The sequence below is a fragment of the Gorilla gorilla genome, chromosome 14 (genome assembly GCF_029281585.2).
Source record: "Gorilla gorilla gorilla isolate KB3781 chromosome 14, NHGRI_mGorGor1-v2.1_pri, whole genome shotgun sequence".
In the NCBI taxonomy this organism is placed as follows: domain Eukaryota; kingdom Metazoa; phylum Chordata; class Mammalia; order Primates; family Hominidae; genus Gorilla; species Gorilla gorilla.
In genome coordinates, this window is record NC_073238.2 from 6,960,271 (window position 1) to 6,984,310 (window position 24,040).

Here is a 24,040-nt window from a genome sequence, read left to right on the forward strand (position 1 = left end):
GCTTATCTTCAGAGCCCATCCTGGTAAGAACCCCATCTCCAGCAGCGACCCTTCCTGGGAGCCCCCAGATTTCCTCACCCCTCTTTCTGCAGGGCCTTGCCTACCTCCTCACAGTGGCTGAGCCTCCACTGCTTAGGGAGAAGCTCCAGTAGGGATGGGCCTGGCCTGGTTTCTCCTGTGTCCCCCACCTCAGCTTAGAGCCTGGCACTGTCCAGGAGTCCTCTGAAGACCCTCCACCCCACCTGGAGCATGGGGTTTAGCTTCCATAGTGCCCACAATCAGAACACCCCACAGATTCACTGCCACGGGGACAGGACTTACCGTCCAGCAGCAGACGGGGACCCCAAGCCTTGCCTGGGGTGTTGGCCACAAAAGACAGGAGGATTTGGTGGAAACACCTGAGGAAATAACTGGGGTCTCCCTCACACTCTGCTGAAGCCTGCAGCCACAGGATCTTCTTCAGAGACTCTCTGATCAGGCAGCCTTCTCGTTCTCCTGAAGGTCAAGGGAGGTTACCTGAAGCACGCGCAGCCCAGACCTTTCTGGGGGACTCCGTGTTACCTCCCTCTGCCTCTGGCTGGTTTCTCTGTCTCCAGTTGAACTCTGGAGGCAAAGAGGCTGTCAGTAACACATTTGTTTCCATGAATTCTCTCAGCACGTCTCCCAGGCACAGCTCAAAGAGGGTTTTGCATGGAGCAGGGCAGGTAGGGGACAGGGCATTCCTGCAGAAGCCCAGGATGTGCATGTGGTAAGCATGGCAAAGGGGGCTCAGGGGGCACTGCCAGCATGCCCTGCTCTGATGCTGGACTTGCCACTCACCTGCTGTGGGGCCTCAGGCAAATCACTGAACTGTCCAGCCTGGATGACGGCAGCACCTCACTTGCCTTGCTGCTGGGAGTTTTGTGAATAGAGTAGGTTAGACTGTGGGCAGGACTTGGTGAATGGTAGCTGTGATTATCATCATGGCTGCACTGGGGACACCCCCAGGAGGCCTGAGTGGCACAGGTCTCTTGCTCACTCTATGTCCCCTGTGGACTCCCTTCCAGGCTGTGCAGTGAGTGGCAGCAGTGACCCTTGGGAAGTCTCATGGATATGGCAGCAGGTGACAGGTGTGACAACAGGGAAGAGGGATGTGGTGACAGAGGTTGGAGTTCCCCTCTCCCACAGTCAGTTTCCCACAAAGGGAGGCGTCTGCCAGCAAGCCCCTCCAATGAGCCCCAAGCTGGGTTTCCCTCCACTCCACCCTGTCCCAGTGCAGAGCGTCTGACCTCAGAGGCAGACACACTGTCCAAGAGGTGGTCTATGAATGGAGTCCCTGTGCCCTCCCCACACACAGGGAACATCCAGATGCCATCGTGGAAGTGTGGCCACCTCCCCAGGCTTGGTGGGCCTGGGGCCGATAGTGTGATACATTTGACCCCCTCCCAGCCCTGGATGCAGACACCAAGAGCAGAGAGACCTGGCAGTAGTCATGCAGCAGCACACCACCCCACATCCCCAGCACAATCCAAAGCAGCCCCTCATCCCCACCGTGACCACCACAGTGTGAATCCAGGTGCCACCTGTTTCTGACCTGAACTCCCTCACAGCCGCTGCCTGCACTCCCTCTCTCCAACATCGCCTGCCCTTCAGTCTTCCAGAAAGCTGCTAGAGGGCTCTGTCTGTCCAACTACAGAACAGGCCCTGCCTCCTCCTTGCCCCGTTGGACAGCTCACACCCTTCACCAGGCCTGACAGCGCTCTTGCCACTCCAACACCCTGGGTCCCAGCCGGGAGTCCGGGTCAGGATTAAGGGTCCCTGATAGAGACACCGATTCCTGGAGGTCCAAAGAGCCTCAGGAGCTGGGCCAGCAATATGCAGCATCTATTATGGACACAGAACATTCCCATCACATGGCCGGGTGCAGTGGCTCACGCCTATAATCCCAGCACTGTGGGAGGTAGAGGCAGGTGGATCACCTGAGGTGAAGAGTTGGAGACCAGCCTGGACAACATGGTGAAACCCCCATCTCCACTAAAAATACAAAAAGTTAGCCAGGCATGGTGGCAGGTGCCTGTAATCCCAGCTACTCAGGAGCTGAGGCAGGAGAATTGCTTGAACCCGGGAGGTGGAGGTTGCAGTGAGGCAAGATTACACCACTGCACTGCAGCCTGGGCAACAAGAGGAAAACTCCGTCTCAAAAAAACAAAAGCAAAAAACAAAAACAAAAGGACATTTCCACCACAAGTCATGGGGCAGGGGCCTGGCCTGGTGAGTGACCCTGTCCTAGCATGACAGCCCCCTGCACCAAGGAAGCTACCCAGTCCCGTCCACTGGGCCGGGTCATGCTGAGTGCCCTGGAGGGCATGGCCTCATCTCTCCCAGGCTCAGGGTCATGAGCTGAGCCCCCGGTCAGGGTCCTGGGGTGGTCAAACCATGACCCAGCCTCCCCTGTCTGTTAATCTGTCTACCCAAAGGCCCAAGTAGGCACCTGGAGGAGCAGGGGGCACCCAGCCAGGCTTAGACTGCTGGGAAGAACTGGGAGGGGAGTAGGCAGTGCTGGGCCCTGTCCCTTCCTCCCAGGGCAGGTCAGCAAGGGAGGGTGGGCCCAGCCTCCCATAGGCAGATGTCCCCGGCTCGGAGGAAGACACCCTGCTGAGGTCCTGGGCTTCCATTTCCCATCCCTCCACCCTCAAAACTCACTGAAAGAATGTCCAAGCCCAGAGGCCTGGTTCTCACCCAAACAGTGTGAGAGCTGCACACACTAGGGGAAACTGAGGCTAGAAAGTAGGTCAGCTGCTATGGTTGGCCTCAAACCCAGAACCCCTTCCTTGTGACCCTGATGGGCTTACCTGAGGCCTGGGGACAGTGGGGGCCCAGGAGAGCACCTCTTCCTCAGAAGACAGTTCTGGGCTGCACCCGCTGGGGAGGAAGAGACAGACTTGTCTGCCTGGGAAAATCCCAGCCACAGAACTGGCTGGGCCCCCCCACTCTCCAGAGTGGCTCAGAGCCATGCCTGAGGCCCCCTGCAGCACTCCTCAGGGGGCCTCCGAATTGGGAGTGGGATCTGGGGGTGGCCACCTCCGAGGAGGAGCAGAGGCAGGGAAAGAGCAGGAGCGGCCAGAGGACCCATGAGCTTACCTAGTCCAAGAGACCAGCCAGGGGGTGCCCAGCAGCCCTGGTGGACAGTGGGAGGCATCCACACAGGGTGCAGGACAGGCAGGCCTCTCACAGAGATCCAGCCTGGCTGGGAGGATGGGGAAGCTGACGTCACAGCAGCAAGGAGGCACACAGTGACTTGGCACGGTGACTCGGCCTGTCACCACATGACTAAAGTTCACGCAGCCCTGGCAGGGCCCTGGATGGCAGGTGCTATGAGCCGGGGAAAGGGTTTCCTTCCTTTCAGACTCAGTTCCCTCCAAAGGGCACTGTCTGCCCACGAGCCCCTCCAGTGAGCCCCAGGCTGGGTCCCTCTGGCTCTCCCTGTCCCTGTTCAGAACATCTGAACTCACAGCCAGTGTCCCAGAGATGGCTCTGGAGGTGGTGGAGTAGTGGTGCCCCTGGCACTAGACCAGAACCCAGACTAAGGGGCCTCACCACACGCTGCTGTCAATGCTAAAAGTGTGTTCCGGGAACATGGCCTGGGGCCCTGAGTGCAGACTGGTTCTGCTGCCCATCCAGAAACATTAGCACCCCAGGCCCGAGGAACCACCTGAACAGCCCAGAAAGGCAGGGCCCAGAGAGGGCCTGAGCTGGCCCAAGCTCACAGAGCCCAGCAGTGCAGACTTGGCCACCTGGTGACTGCCCCAAGTTACTGCATGTTTCTGACCAGCCCACCAAGAAGTCTGAGCCAGGAACAGCTGCGGACCCAGCCCAGGGGACTTTGGACAGTGCTGCCCATTCCCCTGTGGCCCTCATCTGCCAGGGATATGGGCCAGAGTCTCCCTGAGTCATGGCTCCCTCCCCTGATCCTGGCCTGCTGTGTCTACAGTGCCGGAGAGCCCCTGCAGCCTCCACCTGAGGTCTATTTCGTGCCCATAACACCTACCCCACAATCATCCTTCCAGGCTGCCCCAAGCTGACAGAAGGGGACATGAAGGCTGACCCAATATTGCTTCCTGCCTGGGTCACATAGGCCTGTCCTGTCATCCACTGCTCTCAAACGGGCTCTGGACAGAACCCACCAGACACACAACTGTGAGATCCTCAATAGCCCTAGGATGGAGGTGCTATGACCAAGCCCTTTCTCAGGCTATTCCTCCCCCTGAAGATCAGGGTGACTGGGAAGATGACAGGGCAGGAACCAAGGCCCCATGACCTGTCCCTGAAGGCTAGACAGCCAACAGGAACATCAGGGGATTTGGCCCTGCTGAGTGGCTGCATTCCATGGCAGTCAGCCGGGAGGGGTCTGAAGTGGAGAGCCACAGGGCTCTGTCCCCTGTCCAGCTCATCAGTTTCCTCTCTGCCTGAGAGCATATAAGACATGCATGTTCTCACTCATAGGTTGGAATTGAACAATGAGAACACTTGGACACAGGAAGGGGAACATCACACACTGGGGCCTGTCGTGGGGTGAGGGGAAGGGGGAGGGATAGCATTAGGAGATATACCTAATGTAAATGACAAGTTAATGGGTGCAGCACACCAACATGGCACATGTATACATATGTAACAAACCTGTACGTTGTGCACATGTACCCTAGAACTTAAAGTATAATTTTATATATAATACTATATATATTTATATATTATAATATATTATATAAATTACATAAATATAATAATTATATATATATATATATACACACATGTATATGACATACAGGATTCACAGCAGCAGGTGGGCAGGAAGAAAGTCTGAGTGAGTAAAGGATGGCCCAGATCCCTGCAGCTGACCCCAAAAGGAAAACCCTGGGCTGGGGAAAGTAGGGAGACAGAGCTGCCTTCAATAGGGCACAGTTGAAGCCTGGCAGCAGCTGAGGATTCCAGAGAGGGGAGACAGGAGGGGAGTCACTTTATCAAAGGACATGTTAATAGAGGTAGGGCCTACAGAATGAAGGAGGCTTTTCCTCACATGCTGAGTGTGTCACATTCTGTCCCAGTCAGCCCTCTACCCCCTGAATGCAGAGAGGGCACCTAGGGGGAAGTGGGTCCAGGGAAGCCATGTCACCTGAGGAAAGACTGCAGGGGCTGGCCTAGAAGTCTTCTCCAGACCCCACAGCTCTTGTCCTGGGCACATAAGGTAGTGAGTTCCCTGTCCCGAGAAATGTGCAAGCCTCACTCATCCGGAGACACTGACTCTGGTATCAATACCACCCACTTCCAACACACGTGCAAGCACGTGCACACACACACAACTGAGCCTCATCTAGGCTGAGCAGAGCAGCTTCCCAGGATGCAGCAGAGAGAGCAGTACGAGGAAGAGGTAGACACGGCAGCCAGTCTGAGGTTTCCTGGTTAATCCTTCAACCCAGCTTGATGGCTTTGTCACCACAACCCCAGAGCCACAAAGGTGAAACCAGAGCACAGCCCCAACCCCATTCACAGGCAGGAAACTGAAGCTTAGACAAAAGGGATTTACCAAGGTCAGCTGGCTCCAGGAAGTCTGCAGACCTGCGGGTGAGCCCAGGACACACCCACCCCTTACCCTGCCAGCCCCCAGCCTGGAGTCGCTATCCCTGGATATCAGAATGTACAGATCTCTGGCTGCTTCCCCAGGACCGTCTACACCCCTGGACTGGATTCTTACTACCCAGATGTGGAGATGGAATCTGTCTCTCACAGTTTCCACCCTTGCGGCACAGAGTTGAGAATCAGAAAAAACACCCCTTCAGTAAGATTTAATAACCACTACCTGCTGGAAACCTGTAGAAAGAACTATATATATCCCTATATATATAGCTGAGAGGTGGCAGGTGCCCCCTGGAGTTGGGCAATGACCCCTCGCACAACCGGCCCTGCCCCACCCCAATCCACAGGCACAAACAGAACCCAGGAGCGAGGCAAGCATGGCCCAAGGACACAGGGTCCCCCCAACCCCATCACAGCTCTGGCTCTACTCCAGAGCTGACCCCCCACCCCCACTCAGGGCTGCCAGATCCTCCAGGGCCTGTTTGTTCATGCTGCACTCTTTCCTCTTAATTCCAAGAAGCCACCGCTCTCTCAAGAGCTTCTTCGCACAAGTCAGGTGACTCCCCCCAGCCCTCCTTCACCCACCCGCATACCTCACTCAAACTCACGTAAACTCATCAGCCAAGAAACAGAGCCCCCCCTGCCAGCCCAGACCCAGTCGGATAAAGAACCCAGGGCTCTCCCCTTCTGTGGGATCCCTCTGCAGGATGCGCCCACACAAGTCTTGCCCCCTTCACCCCAAAGTGCAACTCACTCCCACGGCACGGGTACACAAACCGAGGCTCGGAGAGGAAGAGGAACTCCTCTAGAGTGCAGCAAGCATATGGCAGAGCTGAGAATGGGACTCAGGACTCCAGACACTCATGGGAGTGCCCTGACCTGAGCTTCCCCACCTATGATGTCCACCAGCTCAGAGAGGGTGAGTGGCGCCTCTGGGTCACACAGCACTGGGGCGCAACCAACTGCTCTCACTTCTGGGCTCACTCGACGCCCGGTCTGGTCGTCCAGCAGCACACTAAAACCAAGCTAAGATTCCCTGCTGTGACCCAGCTCCTCCTTCCCTTCCCCAGTGGACTGGGGGCGGGGCAGGGGGGAGGGGAGGCTTTAAAGGCACAGGAACTGCTGCAGGTGGGATGTGGGCTGGCTCCTGGTCCCATCCCTGGGGCTGTGTGATCTGGGATCGCTGCAGGCTGCAGGTCTCTCTGAGCCCGGTGGGGTCTCAAACCCTGAATGAGAGACCTGAACTCTGAAAGCCTCGGTGGGGCTGAATGAGGCTGGGTTTCAGCGGGAGGCAGATTAGACCAAAGGTTCCCTGGGAGATGGGGCCACAGAGCTGGGCTGCAGCCAGATGCCCATGCCAGGAGGAGCTGGAGATGTAAGCATCTGAGGCCCCACAAGGTCTGAGGAGCCTAGATCACCTCTACAACCCCAAGGCAGGGGATGCTTCTCCTAACAGGCCCTCTCCCCAACTTTCAGGGCTATAGGCTGGGCTCTAGGAGCTGTTAATCCAAGGACCCTAGTCACCTGGACTGAACAGAGTCACGTGATCCAGGAGGGTCCTTCCTCAACCCCCAGTTTCAGGGGTCTGAGCAGACAGGCTGACCGAGGACCCCAGGCAACGGAAGCAGGGGGATGAGGCCCATCCGTCCATCATGCCCTCACCTGCTCTGCCCCGTTCAATGAGATGAGATAGGGTGGGTGCCCCCACAGGGCTGGCAGGTCGAAGCCTCTAAGCCCTCAGATCAAGGTCCACACATGGTCTGCAGCCTGCCAGAATTGTCACTCTTAGCAAGGCTAAGAGTGGCAACACAGCACCCTCCATGGCCCATCAGGAAGGACAGGCAGAGACAACAACGAATTGTAGGGATGTGAGAATAAGGGATGGAGAGGCACTTAAGGCTACACTATGTGAGAAGTTGAAAGAACCAGAGATTTTTAACAGAGAAGGGGCATACATTTCATGTATTTGAAAGGAAATGACGCAGACTTCTCTTTGTTTTTTCCATGGGCAGATCTCAAAAGGGAAATTACAGGAAAGTGAACTTTTCAACAATCAGAGCTGCCCAAAAGTGGAACTGAGGCTTGCAGAGTGAGTAGCTCTCCCTCCTTGGAAGCATTCTGGCAGAGGTTGAGTGCCACCTGTGAGGGAGAGGAATAAGGGCTACACCATGGGGTCTAGGAAGTGCCAGAGGAGGAATGATTCAGTTTGGAGACAGGAAAGGCTTGTCTGGGCTGGGCTGGGAGCTAAGGAAGAAGGGGGATGCAGATGCATAAGACCAGAAAATGCCTTCTAGGTAGGAACTCTGGGTGTGGAGCTGGTGTCAGCCCAAGATTCAGGGTGCAAACTGCAAACCCAGAAGAAGATTCAGGAGCTGCCATGAACCCTGCCTTGCCACATTTTGCTAACCACAGCTGCCCTGCTCCTTGGTGAAGATGCTATCTACAGAAGCAGGGTCAAGGATGCTTCCATGAGTCTGCCGTCAGCATCAGGACCCACTGCAGGTAAAATGGATGGGATTGCAGTGTGCTAGGGTGATGGTCTGTGTACCTGCACCCACACTCAGCATGCACCTTGCAGACAGTCTCTCCACACCAGCCCCACAGAGCCCCACCCACCCCCAGGCAGTCTCTGCACTAAACCCACTGGCCCAGGACAGCCGTGCCCTGCGGCCTTACCTGGCTGTTTCACAGTGACTTCTGTGCGCCCAGAAACCTCCTCTGCCAGCTTGTACCAGGCGTAGTTGGGGCTCAGCAGCCACTCCTCCAAGTGGCAGTAGTAGCTGCCGCTGTCGCTGACCTTGGCTCTCTGGAAGGTGAGGCTGAACAGGCCCCCCGACACATGCCTCTCAAACTGGAGCCTGGCTCTCAGGCCCTCCTCCTCCGCGTAAGTACCGTATTCGAAGGCGGAGTTGTGGGTAGTCTTCAGGATAAGCTTGCCGTTGGCATCTGAGGGCTTGTGGACGTACCAGAGCACCGCAAAGTGGGAGTTCTGGCTGGTCTGAGACTTGACTGAGCAGTTCAGCTGAATGGGCTTGTTTTCCACCAGGGTGAGGGTCCTCTTCGATTTGCTCACCTGCAGCTTTGTCACTGCAAAGGAAAGGGGAACACAAGAATCACCACAGACTCCCAGAAACGTGGCCCATCCACCTTGAGGCTCTGAGTCAGTTTTCCTCCAGCACAGTTCCTGGGGGATTTAACACCGACTGGCTTCAGTGTGAGGAAGGCAGCACGGAGCCCAGGCCACCGCTAAATACCCTTCCCTGTCTCCTCCTTGCCATGTGCCTGGCTTAGGCCTTCACCATCTCTCCCCTATCCACTGCCTGCACAGCCCACCATCACAGGGCCTCTGAGGGTGATCCTGCTGAAGTACAAATCTAGCTATATCAGGTCTCTGCTTGAGAAGTTTAATGGCTCTGAACTACTTATGGGCTAGAGAGAAACAATTCCTTTTCACAGCACAAAGTCCCTTCAGGATCTGGCCTTCACCCAAGTGTCCTGACTCATCTCTCACGACTCACCCTCAGGCACCCTCCACAGGCGCACACCCCTGGTGCAGTTTCCCTGAGTGCTGGCCTTTGCCCTTGCTGTCCTCTCTGCCAGTCTCCTTCTGCCACCTCCCACCCTCACCCTTCTCTCCACTTATCCCTCATTCCCATCCCCCTGGGCTCCATACCCTTCCTCAGCACCCTCTATATATCTTTGGGCTGTGTGTCCTCACATCTCTCTCCCATATCCTAGATGGTGAGCTCCCCCAGGGCAGGGATCAAGCTCTTTCCACTCAATCAACCAGTATTTACGGAGTGCCCACTCAGTTTCCCACAGGATGCTAAGTGCTGGGGATGCCCTGAAGAGTAAGACAGAGCCCCAGCCCTCATGGGGCGGAAGGCCTAGCAGACATTCTTATCGCTGCACCCCCAGAGCCTAGCACAACACCTGGGCCAGGAAAGCATTTGATCAGTGTTTGCTGAAATAGGTGAATGAGTGGGTGAGCGAATGAGAGCACATTGGAGAAACACGGCAACAGGTAATTAGAGGATGCTGCGGGGGCGGGGAGAGGCGGCTTCCTCTAGGGGAGTGAGAGAGAAGGCTGAGAAGACAGTAAACCACGGGACAAGGCAAAGCCAACTGCAATCCTCCCTTCTCCTCACTGTCCCGCTCCAAAAACAGACAAGAGGGCAGCCTGTGGAGCGCCTCCCCAGCAGCTAATTAATGACGATGTTCACCTTGCCAGTGGCAAGAAGCCAAGGTCTAATGAAATCCATCTTAGGAAGGTGATTTGAGATCTCACCCACCCTATCATCATTAACCTTGGCTCTGCATTCCCCCACCCATGCCTCTGATGCTACTAAAAATGAAAAAAAAAAAAAAAAAAAACAATTCTAAGTTCCTCTTAGGGAACTAATAGCACAAGCATTGTTTCACCTCCACCACTCTCTTCACACTTAGTTTTTCCGCCACAGGGACCAAACCACTTCCCAGCTGAGAAAGAAAGCAGGGGCAAGGTGCAGATTCCACCCAGGGACAGCAACCTAGGCCTCCTCCAACCGAGCTTGTGTGGAGGGCAGGGGCAGGGGCAGGGCAGGGATGCCTGGCCAGGCTCCAGCACTCTGCTGGTCAGACTCTTGTCTCTTTAGTCCAGCTCAACCCCAGGAACTGCATCCAGACCCAGGACCCAGCCCACTGGTCATGACCCTGGCCTGCCAGCTGGCTTAAGCTTGGTTTGGCAGCATCAAGGGTTGATTGAGTCCCATGCATCACAGAACCAAAACTTGTGAAAGCCACAGACTGCCACTTGGTCTCCCTGTAACACACAGACAAATGTTCTGAATGGATGGAAGGATTTAGCAAGGCAAGGTGTGGCAAAGTCCAATTCCCAATGCCATGACTGAGCAACACTGCGGAGCATCTCCCGGCGGTGAATCAGACATTCTCTCCAGGAAGACTTGTTGAATTCACAAACCCACAGACCTTCTCACGCCATCAAGAACACACCAGGCACCACTTAGAGAGAAATCCTGTGTGCCACGGCCCCACCCTCCCGGGTTCATCTTTTTTGTTAGCAAGTCCAATCTTCTGCCTTCTCCCTTCTTCAAATGCAGAAAGTCCTCTAGGGCACACTAGGAATCCAGGACAGGGTTTACCATTAAGCTCCCAAGCTCTGGAAGTTAGATTTGCGTTCACTTGCCAGTCGACTTTTCAGATTGGATTCCTATAATACTTGAAACAACCGGCTCCTTTTTCATTCTTTTCCAACCCAATTCACTGCATGCAAATGATATCTATATCAGTGCAAATGACACCACCTGAATTATCTGGTACTTGGCCAAAAAAACTGGGTTGTTCAGCATGGAGTAGAATGAGGTTTAAAATGTATTATTAATTGGGACTGGATTATTTTTGCAACTGTTACTAAGTAAACCTCAATTGCTACAGTAACTGCATATGTTAAACTGGAATCCTGTGAGTAAACTTCTATTCAGTCACATGGTCTGAGAACAAGAATTCAAGGAAGAGAAATGTTCCAAAGCATTTCCATTTTTTTTCCTTCCCGTGTCAAAATATTGTGAAGTGTTGAGAAGCTTGAAAGAGAGGCATTTTTTAAATTTGGTGCATGTCTGACAGGTGGGCAAGGGGTCAGCTCCTATTCTATGCTCTGGATTTCCTCCCACATCTCCAGGGCAGGTAGGACCTTTCCTGAGGCACAGGGGAGACTGGAATCTCCACATATAATTAGGGAGCCCTCCCATGTCCTGCCAGAGCCCTGCCCTGGGTGGTGTACAGCTTGCGTGCACCACCTTCCTCCACAGAGCTAGGAGAGCCCTGCCCACTTAGAGACCACAGGTGTTTTCATCTGCAAAATAAGAACAATGTCTCTATCTCCATTAGGAGTTTTGTGCAGACTAAAAGCAATTGTCTATAAAAAGAGTTTAGCACAGAACCTGGTATATAACAAACACCCAGTGAATTTTAGCTATTCTCATTCCTTTTTGGTTTCTGTGCCTTGTCCCAAGTTCAAAGTTCAACACTTAGATTGGGAGCTGTCAAGCATAAGTGGTAATCTTCCTGCTCAAAGTGCTGTTCTCAGACCAGCAGCACTGGGAGCTTGTTAGAAATGCAGACTCTTAGGCCCCACCCCAGACCCAGTAAGTCAGAATCTGCACTTTAACAAGATCCCTAGGTGATTCACAAGTAGCTTCAAGCCTGAGAAACCCTGGACTTGGCGTGTGAGTGAACGGGCTTTGAGAGGCCATAAATGCAGACGTGAAAGAAAAGAGTGAGGCTTGGTTAACCCCCAACAGTGAATTGGCAGGAGGAAGAAAGAATCCAGCAAGAGACAGGCAGAGGGTCCGAGAGCTGCTCCTGCTCACGCCAGCAGCTGCCTTCACAGCAGCCCCCAGGGGCCAGGCCCTGCTTTGAGGGAGTGGCCCTTTCTTTCTGCAGCTGGAGAGTTTCCTTCCCAGGCTTGTGATTAAAACTTGGAAGATCTGTGTTTTGTATGGTAGGAGAGGCTGTTGCGTTTGTTACAAGCCAGGGTAGGGTGGTTTCAAGGTGAGACAACAGGAAGAGGGAAGAACTCCACAGCAGAGACCAGCAGCAGCTTTCTCAGCCAGCCTACCCTCCCTTCAGATTCCACTCTGTGCGTGCTCTTCTCACTCAAAACTCATTTATTTCTTCAATAAAGGATTCCCTTATGCTCCACTATAGCTGTTACTGCTGCCTTACAACGAAGGTAATTTTTAAAGTCTTCCCTTTCTTACAAAATTCTAAGCATATGCAGGGCAGGGACTCTGACCCAATCATTGTTAAACTAATCAATGAATAGTTGAATAAATGTGGTTACTTTTTAAAAGGAGGGGCAATTCTGATTTTGATAGAAAAGAGAACATTTCAAAAGGTATGTGGCCTCTGAGCTAGGCCCTGAGAAACAAGTGGAGAAGGAGAGTGAAAGGGCACGCCAGAGAGAGGGGACAAGTGAAGAAAGATGACAACTACCCTGTGCACTCTATTCAAGGAGGAGCAAGTGCTCAGGTGTAGTGGATGAGGTTAGAAAGGTAAGCTTCAGCCACACTAGAAGGGGCCTGCAACTTGTACTTGATCCTGACCACCTGTGGCCCTCAGGGTGCATGCCATGGATCTGCAGATCAGCATCACCTGGGAATTTGCCAGCACCTGTTAAGTCAGAAAAACTGTGAGTAAGGCTCAGCAACCTGCAGGCTCATGAGCCCTCCAATTGATTCTGATGCACATTCAAGTTTGAGAAGCAACAGCTGTGCTGCTGAGGTGGTTGCCGGTAAGTCTGGAGAAAGCGGTTTCTGTGCAGTGGTGTGAGCAGCAGCCAGAGTGGCAGGTGCAAAGAGATGGGCACTGAGGGAGGAAGACACTGCTCTTTATTAAAGACAACAGACAGTAATGCTAGAGATAGAGGCGGCCAGTGTCTGCGGCAGGAGAGATGTTTCAAGTGGAGAGAAGCAAGTCAGATGAGAGACAAGGAAAGAATGCAGGGTGAGCTGCATGGGAAGCCAGTGGCACAGGCGCCTGCCAGTCAAACTGTTACTACCCCTGAGTCCCTCTGTCCTTAACACCCCTTGGCTCCCTGCTCTCTCCACATGACCATTCCCTATTTGGGCCCTCAATGATCTCCTTCTCAGGCTCTTATAATTGGCCTGCATATGACACTCCCTCCCTCTCGGCCTAGCCACAGCCAGGGGATTTCCCTAAATGGCAAATGGGGCATGCTACTGCCCACAGCTGCCCACCCCACAGTCCATGACAGCAGTTCTCAATAAGGCAGCTAATTGCAAGTAGGTCTCTGGTTGCCATATTGATTTGGGGAGGGGTATATATTCAATAGAATAAAGCCATTAAAGATGTAAAATCATATATGGGACAACTCCATGCAACAAAACTCTGCCTCGTGTCCTGTGTGACTTTCAAATGACATTCATGTGGGCAAAAAATATGCCTCTGAGCCTAGAACCTACTTTCATTTTACTATAATCACAATACTTTTATTTTGCATGGTTTTAATATATGCCAGGTCAGTCAAGAGAGGATTTTCCTTTGTTTTGTTCAGAATTGTAGCAAGAGTTACTCAGGACTTCAGAAACCCTGTCAGGATGGCAGTCCTGCTCATGGTGCCAAGTCTGATACGGTGACTGTTAGTGTGCATTTAGGGACAGCGTTGACTGTGACTGTGCCTCCTAGCATAGCTGTCCTGAGCATTTACACATTGAAACACATTATTTTACTATGAACTACTTTATAAAAAAAAATACTTTCTTTATCCCACAACTAGGACAGTATAGCAAATTTTAAAGATATGATTAGGAATGTTATATTGTATATGAATTTCATTTCTGGGTAAAGGGAATATTATAAATTATTACAAAAATGGAGTATATGATCTGGGTATGAGCTAAAGTCCTAATTTCTGAGTTTAGGATGTTCTTATTTATTTAGCAAACTTTCATCTGGTCCTATGTGCTCAGCACTATTCTAAGCACTTTATAGATATTAACTATTTGGTCCTCACCAATCCTATGAAATAAATATTATTCCCAATTTTATAAAGACACTTGCCCAAGGTCACACAGCTGGCTTAGTGGTAGAGCTGGGATTCAAACCGAGGCCGTCTGGTCTGTCCTTGCTTTTAGCTATTACATATGCCCACCCTCACCCCATGCTCCCATGTACAAAAGGGACTTCTTGATCCCTGCCAGCTTGCCTGGGGGTGAACCCCTCCCAGACCCCATGCTTTAGTCATCTCAAGATAAGCATGCTGCTCCCACCCTCCATGACTATCTTTATTCACACTCTTCTCTGAGCCTGAAATGCTCCACTCCTCCTTCCCAACCTCCCACCCTCACCCCTACCCCATTCCCTCCTCACGCCCCCTGCCCCCTGCCCCGTGTTCATGCCCTGTGCTGGCTCTGCCTCCACACCTGTAATGCTTTTCTGCTCTCCTCTGTCCCTAGGCCTCCTGCCTCCCACAGAGCCCGCAAGGCAGGAATGTGACACACCCATCTCAGCAGCCTCACCAGCATGGCAACCTGGCACTTAGTAGGTGCTCAATGCATGCAGAGAGACAGGGAGGGAGGGGCAAGGGGAAAGCAGCAAGAGTCTGCAGGTGGAAATAGCTAATGAAGGTTACCCAGATGTGCCCTACCCTGCCTTACCTGTCTGCAGGCAGGGCAGTGACCCTGGCTCGTTGATGCCAATAGCAAGTGCCCCGGTGTTACCATGACAACAGGCCTGAGGCATCTGGGAGGGGCTGGGCTCTCATCTTAGGGCTCTTGCACTCATGCCCATTCTATCTTGGCACAGACAACAGGCAGAAGCCACCTGGGATGGAAGAAGGAGAACCCCAGACTCCCCTGAAAGAAGGCAGAGGCCAGTCCTCTGAGGGATGGGGCAGTCATCCCTCAGAATGTGAAAGGAGAGCCAGTGTTCACATGCTCTGGACTCATGGAAGTCAAAGAAAAGCCCTCTGCTATCCCAATCTGCCAGGTCAGCAATAAGAAATAGAAGAAAACCGATTTGGCAACATCCAGAGGGTATTAAATATTCATCCTGAGTGCCCATCAGTAAAATCCCAGCAGAATACACCCTCTGACAAGTCAGCTTTCCACCACTGGAGGCTGTCCTCATGGGAGCTTGTTTATGGCTTTGTCAATTTTAATAGCCAAACCAAGATATTGTCGTAAACATATGAAAAATGAGTGCTGACATTTCCCTTACTGCTTCTGTATTTAGGGATGTGTAATTGGAGGGCGTTGTGAGCTAAAGAAAATCAGAAGGAAGCAAGGCAATTATGCTTTACAATTAAAAGAGAAAACTGATTAAGAGCTAACAATCAAATATGTGAACTGGCTGAAAGTCTTGCCTAAGCACCCCTTGAGGGGTCACACTATGTGATCAATGGGGATCAGACGAAGCTAGATCAATGGCAATATGACAGTGATGGCATTCCTTGAAGATTCTGTTGGGGATGTGCATACACAACAGGAAGCACACACAGGGCATGGTCAAATAACAGATCCACAAGTCAACTGTGCCATCCAACCAGAGATTCTGATGAATACTGATATGGGGGCAGGATCAGCAGGGACGAGTCTGGGGCACAGACCACAAAGAAGCTTGCTGTGATAAATGATATCACAGCAGTGGAAGGCTGATGGTAAATGGACCAGCATGAGTGAGTCAACAGTCCCTGGGTTCCTATTTGATTCTGATGGAATACGAATATTTAACACAATATTCTTTAAAACGGGGGTAGCAGGGGACACTTCTATGGAAGACACCAGAGCAGGGCTAAGAATCTATGTTTTGAGGGGCAAGGTACGCAGGGAGAGCAAAAGAAGAGAGGATAGCGCTGGTATCCCCAGGTCTTAGAGCCACCTTGTGGCAGAAGCTGGAAGAATCAGGAGTTAAAAGAGGCACAAGATAAAACTTCTACACCATCAGCAAACTGTGTCTTGAGGAACCTCTACCAGTGTCTTATGACCCCAACTTCCAAAAAACAAATTTAAGGATTTGCTAAAGGGGATTAGGAAATCAGGAGTGGTTAACCAGAGAGAGGAAACTTTAAATACAAGCATACGGTACCAAAGAAGATTCCTGAGAAGAAAAGCACTTGTCTAGAACATATAATAATAAAATTAGGGACTTGGACTCTGGAGCCAAACTGCCTGTCTGGACTTGAATCCTGGCTCTGCCACTTACTATGGCACACTGGGCAATTTATGTAACTTCTGTGTCAGTGTCCTCATCTGTGAAATTGGGTAAAACGGTCCCCCTCACAGCACTGCATGGATAAAGAAACAAGGAACTAAGTTATTATGTGTAAAGCATTCCCAGTAGTTTACAACAAATGCTCAGTGAATATCAGCTGCTACTGTTGTTACTACCAGTAACGCTAGTGCCATAACTCCTCCACATCATCAATCTACAAGGAGAAAATTCTTCTGTAAAGGACAGCATTAACTGAATGCAGAAAGAAGAATCTCTGATTGCATAGCCTTTAAAAAGGTCAAAGTCTCCCTACCGCAATTACTTTTAAACAAGGCACACCTGGATTCAAATCCCAACTTCCCCCACTCACTAGGTGTTTAATTTGAGGAACTGAGAACCTCTCAGAGCCTCTGTTACTTCATTTATAAAATGGGAAAGCAATATGTTCCTCCCAGGGTTGCAGTGAAGATTAAGTGAGATAATATACACCAAGTGTCCAACAGTCTCCAGCACACAGTCAGCTCTCATGTATTTTTCCACTTCTATTTCCCCAAAATCAATGCACCAGCACCAAAGTATACAGGAAAGAGTAAAAACTCTTATGAAGCTCTCTGGAAAATATTAAGTGCTAAATGCATAAATATTTAATAGAGGAGAGACAGTAACACTTAAGGGGATGCACTCTCCTGGTGCCTCAGCTGTCCTCTGGGAGTCCTGCACGGCCTCAAGCACCCACCTTTGCTCTTCCTAGCCTCCAAAGGGCCATAAAAGTATATTACTGTGCACCTTTAAGTAGAGGCCTCATAACAGCCCAAGTACAGTGATACTCATAAGTCTCCTCTGCCAACCACTGTTCATTCTCATTTTACAGTGAAAACACAACAGAAACCAACTCGAGACACCCAAGACACAAAGACAACCTCAGAGCAGATCTGGGGTCTCCCAACCCTCCAGCTACTTTACCCAGGAGGCAATTATGGTATAAAGGAAAATGTTTGCTCTATGGAAGTCAGAGATACCTGGGCTCCAATCTCAGTTCAAATCTCAGTTTTGCCCCTTAACCAGCTGGCTTGCCTCCATCAAGATTCCTGACCACTTTGAGCCTTGGTTTCCTCATTAGCAAAATAGGGATACAAACACCTACATTATTAGGTTGTTGGATAAATTTTAAAAAGAAAACATGAGTAAAGCACTAAGCACAAACCTGGCATCCAAGAGGTACTTCATACATATTTTTCCCTGTCTGCCTTTAGTAACACCATAAATTAATCCAAATAATTAGAACCTTCAATGAACTCATTCTGTATTCTTCCCTTAGGCACTCTAGTCTTAGATTCCAAGTAGTACCAGAAACAGGCAAATACTAGGGATGGATTCAAAAAGGCAATGTCAGACAAGGTCTTGAGGTCAGCATCTCCTCTACCTTCTACAGCTGCAGAACCATGTGATGGGCAATGCTGCTCAGAAAACTGACTTTGAGAGCCAGAGGGGACCAAAAAAGGTGCAATTACAATCCTAATGTCCCACTCAATAACGCAGGCAAGTAGGTACGTCGACATTTTCCACAACAAGGGTTCACATAAAATGGGGTCTCTGCTTAACCTTCCACTAACCTGAAAATCCACTTAAGTAAAACAGCCTCTTCTCTGGGCCTCTTGTCAGTCAAAGTTTAGGCTCTCGTTGGCCAAGGGAACAGTCTCATCATTTATACAACTCACTTGTTCCAAATCTGGTACAGAACAGAACTCTGTTATGGGGTTGGAAGAGGTGAAGGAGAAACCCAAAGGTTACCGTTATTTAACCTCATGTTGATGAAAACAACACTGTGGCCACCTAAAGTAGTCGGGAAGACCAGGTCAGGCCCTAACCATGGCTGTTAGTGGACAGAAAAATCCCTTTGGCAAGACGTTCCAACCATCTTTGCAAAGTCAAACCCTTGCCTTTGCCTGCACAGGTATCTGTCCTAGCCGAGGCATAGGCTGGGTGAGGGAAGGAACACAGGAGCCTATCGCCTGGGCTCCACCCTCCACCAGCTTCTAACCTGGCAGGAGACAAGGACAGATGGAGGAAAACCATAAGAGCTGCATGTACTTAACTCCTCCCGCATGTCAGTGGAAGAGCCTGATGAAGGCGAGAGTGTTTGCAGAAAGCCCTACTGACTAATGCTCTCCAAATTAATCCATCCTGATGATCCGCTTTGAGACAGACTCAGCCTCTATAGAGAAAGGAGCTCAAATTCAGGGCCCATACAACTGGACAGGGCCTGGGTGCAGGCAACATTGTGGGAGAAAGACAACCGGAGTTCAAATCCTGGCTCCACCATTCACTAGGTACATGACCTTAAGCTAGTCACTTAAATCTTTCCTGGGGTTGTTGTGCAATTCTAATAGAATAACTGACCTTCAGCACCTCATGCAAAGAAGATGCTCAATAGGTGCCTATTACCCTCCCTCTTTACTCAGAATTTCCTTGTCTATGAACAGGAGACAATGATATCACTTCCACATAATTGTATGAGGATTACAGGAGATGAGGTTAAGTAAAGAAAAGGGCTTTCTTTAAAACAATTGGCCTGTGCATTTCACAAATGTCCATGTCTACAGACACACACATACACACACACACACACACACACACGCAAACACACAGGTTAGGGAATTGTTCTAGATTAAAGGAGTCTAAAGAGACAGGGTAACAAATGTGATGTGTGATCCCTGGTTGGATCCTAATCTGAAAGGGAAAAATAAAGGGCATGATTGGGACAACTGGGGAAATGTAGGTGATAGGACTACACTAACGTAAAACCCCAAGGGTGTGATAATGGTGCAGTGGGTGGGTAGGTTCTTAGGAGTTACATGCTGAAGTACTTAGGGAGAAGTGTCCCAATGTCCACAGCTTTGCCTCCAATGGCTCAAAAACAACAACAAACATACACACAGAGGAAGAAAACAAATGCCGTCAGACAACAACTGGCTATCAAGGAAAGGAAATACAAGTGTCCACTGCATGATTCTTAAAACTTCCTATTGATTTGCAATGTCTCTAAATGAAGAGCTGGGAAAGGGGGAAGTGATGCTAAGGGCTCCATGCACACTTTTCTTTTTCCCTCACGTCTGCTCAGGCAGCATGGGCACATAGCCCACAGGTCCTCAGCACTCACCTGGCTGCAGCAGCCTGATCACCAGCAGGCTGGAGGTCCTCTCTGCCAGTTGTGTCCAGGTGTTGTTGTAGTTCTTCCGCCACAGCTCTGCCACACACTGGTACTTGCCTGCTTCCGTGTCACTGGCTCGGCTGATGCTTAGGCGGACGTTGTGGCTGGACTCAGCCTTCTCGGTGGCAGTTCGGGTTCGGAAGCTGGAGGACCTGTTCCCCCACTGGACCCCTCCGTCCCGGGTGAAGGTCACCAAGTCATGGAACTCCACCGTGCCCACCGGCTGGAACCGCCATGTCACTGAAACGGGGACCTGGGCAGGGTAGTGGGGTTTGATGATACACTGCAAGTCAAAGGAGTCGCTGTAGGTCACCCCCGGTGTCCAGGAGATGGCTGTGACTGCGAAGCCCATTTCTGGAGAGAGAGCAGAGAGATTCAACCAGAGGAGGCATGTGGCTTTCTCAGGGCAGTATGACATCAGCAATGGGGCAGCTGGCAAAGCAAGCAGTGTGGAGCAGAGGCTCTCGGGGCCCCTTTTGGGTTCTCAGGCTAGTGTTGCTTTTACTATCCTGCTGAAGCCCAGTCCAAGAGTTTCCAAGACTCCAAAGAAAGGCCCACCACAATTCCCCCTGAACAGCACTAGCCTAACCCTTCCCAATGAGATCCTCGTGCATTTGCTCCTCCCCTGGAATTAGACATCACAATCCTCTCAGGGACTGATTGCATGTAGGCAGGGTTGCTCCTAGAAATATTGAGATTCCATGAGAAAACAGGAAAAGAAAACCCCAAAGCCAATTTCCTCCATTGCACAGGAGGAAAACACAACCACACAGCCCCAACACCTCTTTTCCTGGTCCCTTAGTGCACTGGTGCCGAGAAGGGAAGCAGATGGAGTCGGCCTCCAGTCCCTTTCTCACGTCCCTCATGAAATCCAAGAACAGAGCAGGTGGGGACCTCCAGTGGGGTGGGACAATTGTCCTAAATGCAGGGTTCTGCAGTCTCAGTGGCTGTGGGTCTCTCAATATTCCTTATTGAATGGGCAGCACTGCTAAGCTCTAATACTGACTCCTCAATATGAGTACCTCAGAGTTCCTTCAGCCGGGAAATACTGTTTAATATTCATACATTGATCACAATCATAAAGCTAACAGTAGCCAGTATTTATTGAGCACTATCTAGGTGCAAGCATGGTGCCAACTGCTTTGCTGTCATCATGCTCCACTGAATCCCCAAAACAACCTTGTAGAACAGGCAGGCTTGTCATCTCTTCCTGCAGATGTAGAAACTGATGCAGAGAGAGGTTAGATAAATTGCTCAATATCAAGCATTTGGTAAGTCAATGACAGAGTTAGTCTCCAACCACATGTAACTGATTCCAGGGGCCTTTTTAGGTTACTTTACCCATGGAAAGCATAACACGGTGGTTAAAGGTCCAGACTCTGGAGCCAGCAGCCAAGCCTTTGATACTTCCCAGCTAAGTGACATTAAAGTTATTAACTTCTCTCTGCCTCTGTTTTCCAATCTGTAAAATGAGTCTCTGTGAAGATTAAATAAATCAGTGTTTATAAATATTACAAATAGTACCTAGCACATGAGATATACTATATTTTGTTAAATATTTTGTTAAAAAATGAAATAGAAATTTTAAAAAAGTACTTTAAACACTGTAATGTGAAAGACTGGACACAGGATGAATCTTTTGGCTTTCTATGGGGAGGTTAAGTTGGCAAATAGGTAGGTACAATTTGCTGAAAACTCTGGACCTTTGATTTGGATTTCATGGGCTATCTCTATATACCCTTTAAAAAAGTTTATGACACGGAGGCCCATCCTTAAACATGAAGCATCTCTGACAGTCACTGTGCATCTGTGTGTAGTAGGTGTTGCATGAGGGTGGTGTAGGACAGAACCTCAGGGACAGGACCCACACCAGGTGCTCCTGGCCTCACACCTGAAGGGGAGAGAGCTTCCCCAAGCAAATGACTTTGTCTAGTCCTGACACAGACACATGCCACAGTCACAGAGCACCCAAGCTGCTCTAACTGAACAGCCATAATGGCCCATTGTACATTTGGGACCCGCATCTAATTATACTGATATGAAAATTCATGTGTGTCATTGTTAACTTTAGACTGAAAAGACAACCTCAATTAATCTAGAGTGCCCTCCCATTCTTCCTTGTTTAGTCCTTTGGGCCACCTGATTATGGCTGTAACCAGAGGTATCTCAGTGGTGGAGATCAGGTGAACAGTGCTGGTCTCCAGATCCCAGGGCAGAGCCCCTCAGTGCCCCTGGCTGTGAGAACCACCAGACATATGGTGAGTAAGAAAAAACTCAGGGGATAACCTGATACCATAAATTACTTCTAGAGAAACAATCCTCACTAACTCTAATCACTCATTGGACATTCCTAACCTTCCAGGATGGTTAAAAAAAAAAAAAAAAAACCAGTACTGGACATCCAAAAGTTGTCCCCCAAGTTCCATCTCACTGGGTCCACATAGTTGCTGAGTATGGACACAGGAACTGAGCTTATCAGGAAACGCAATCACTGGAGGAAGTTTCTAAGACAGAAATCTGAGCCATATAATTACTGCAAAAAGCAGGTCAATCTTTAGGATTAAGCTTTAGAAAACAAATGTAATTCTAATCTCAAAGGGGTAAGAAAATGGAGGACTCTGTCAAGGACAAAAACCACTCGGGGCTGCCGTCTTTACTGGAAGTATCCAAAAGCACCACCATCCCGACCTGCAAGGAAGGTGGTGACACAGTCCCAGGGAGTGGGACATAAAGTTGCTGAGGACAACCGATGTCTCCTGATAAACAGGAAGACCTGACATAACAAATTTCTTTCCCAGCAAAGTCACAGACTGGTCATTTAAAATCTAATATACTGTTTATATCCAGGCAGATAAATGTTGATAGAAGCCTCTTTACCCCAGTGAGAAGCAAATCTAATCTTCCTTGGTTTTAGCAAATCTCAAGGTATCTTTTCGTTCCATGCTAATGAGGGAATAGCTTTGTTAGGTATGGGCCCCATCAGGTAGTAGAAACTTCTAGCCTTAGGCAAAGTATTTAATGTGTCTCAGTCTCAGTTTCCTCCATAAAATGAAAGTGTCTGTCACTTGGCTAGGTGGGGATTCAATGGGACAACTAAGCTTAAGTGTTAAGGATTAGCCAGGAACATAGTAAATGCTAAATAAATGACAACAGATAATTTTATACCCTTCTCTGCTCTCTTTCAGGAAGGCTGGCCCCTGAGCAGCAGGGCAGGAAAGACATGCCACACAGTGCTCAGCCACTCTGCTCTCTTTAAGGCCAGGCTGGCAGTGGCCATGCTCCTCCACCTGGGGCCACCACTATGGCTGGGTGGCTTCACTAACCTGGATGGAGTTCTGATAACATCACTCTCTCCCAGCCAGACGAGGAGTAGCCACAGCTTCCAGCTATTGCTATCCCTCAGGAGCCCCATCATCCACTGTGGGTCCCTTAGTCCTTGCTAGCACTATCTTAATTAATTAAACCCTTATAAGAAACAAAATAGATATAAAGGAAAGTACTTCAAACTGTATAGGTAAAAGACTGGCCATAGTTTCCTGCTAGAACTCTGACAGACAAAAGTCAGGATAAGGTGTTTGACACTGAAGCTGTCTCCATACCAGACCCACTGCCAGTCCCACCGCTCACTCACCAAGAGCTATGATGGAGATGGGAGTGCTGGCCCGGCGCTCCCCAACAATCTGCCACTCGCCATCCACCACCCGCACCCATTCAGTCACATGGCATTCATACTGGCCCTTGTCCTCCTTCCTGCTGTTGAAGATGCCCAGGCTGAATGAGTTGGGCTGCACCTGCTCCATCTGGACGCTCCCAAAGCTGCTGCGCTCCCAGTAGGACGAGCCTGGCTGCACGGTGCCATCCCGGTCTAGCCACATGATATTGCTGCGGCGGTTCTGCCTGTCCACAAGCTGCCAGATGACAGAGAAGCGACCCTGCAGCCTGCCTGCCATGCGGACGCTGCAGGAGAAGCGCAGGTCCTTGCCCTCAAGGATGACGCTGGCATTTCTGGCCACCTCCACGGAGATGCTGCTCTCTAGGAAGAGGGAGAGAGAAACACCCTGGAGGCTTTATGGTCTCCACAGCGCCCTCCCCACAGAGGAAACAGGAGGAGGGGTGCAAATGGAATCATATTCAGGTACGGTGAGCCTCAGAGGGTCAAAAACACTCTGACCCTAGCTGATGTAAGCCCTGGCTGGTTCTGGGCATTGCTCCCTGTGGTTTTAGATCTGATAATCTAGGATGTTCTTTGCTGTGTGCAGAGAACTGTGATAACGAGGTTCTAAGACCTGAGCCTGAATAAGAACCTAAGAAATACAACATAGTGGCATGATGATTAGGGCATAAAACAATTTATTGGGTAATCTATTCAGCTGGAGTTCAGGGTTTTTCAAGTTGAATTTTCAGCAAGAAGAGTAACTCCAAAATCCTACTTCACTTCCCTCTTCCTACCATTCGATACTACAGCAGTCAAATAAAAGCTGAGCATCC

The 24,040-nt window shown here is 50.4% G+C and overlaps 1 protein-coding gene across 1 annotated transcript in view; it reads right to left on the bottom strand.

Moving 5' to 3' along the window:
* Positions 1-422: 422 nt before the first annotated feature.
* LOC134757055 (immunoglobulin superfamily member 3-like) overlaps positions 423-24,040 on the bottom strand; it is a 38,626-nt gene continuing 15,008 nt past the window's right edge. The window contains 6 exon segments of the mRNA XM_063697648.1: positions 423-495; positions 820-891; positions 2,832-2,901; positions 8,287-8,697; positions 19,502-19,906; positions 23,184-23,585. Coding sequence (XP_063553718.1) covers positions 423-495; positions 820-891; positions 2,832-2,901; positions 8,287-8,697; positions 19,502-19,906; positions 23,184-23,585 — 1,433 coding nt within the window.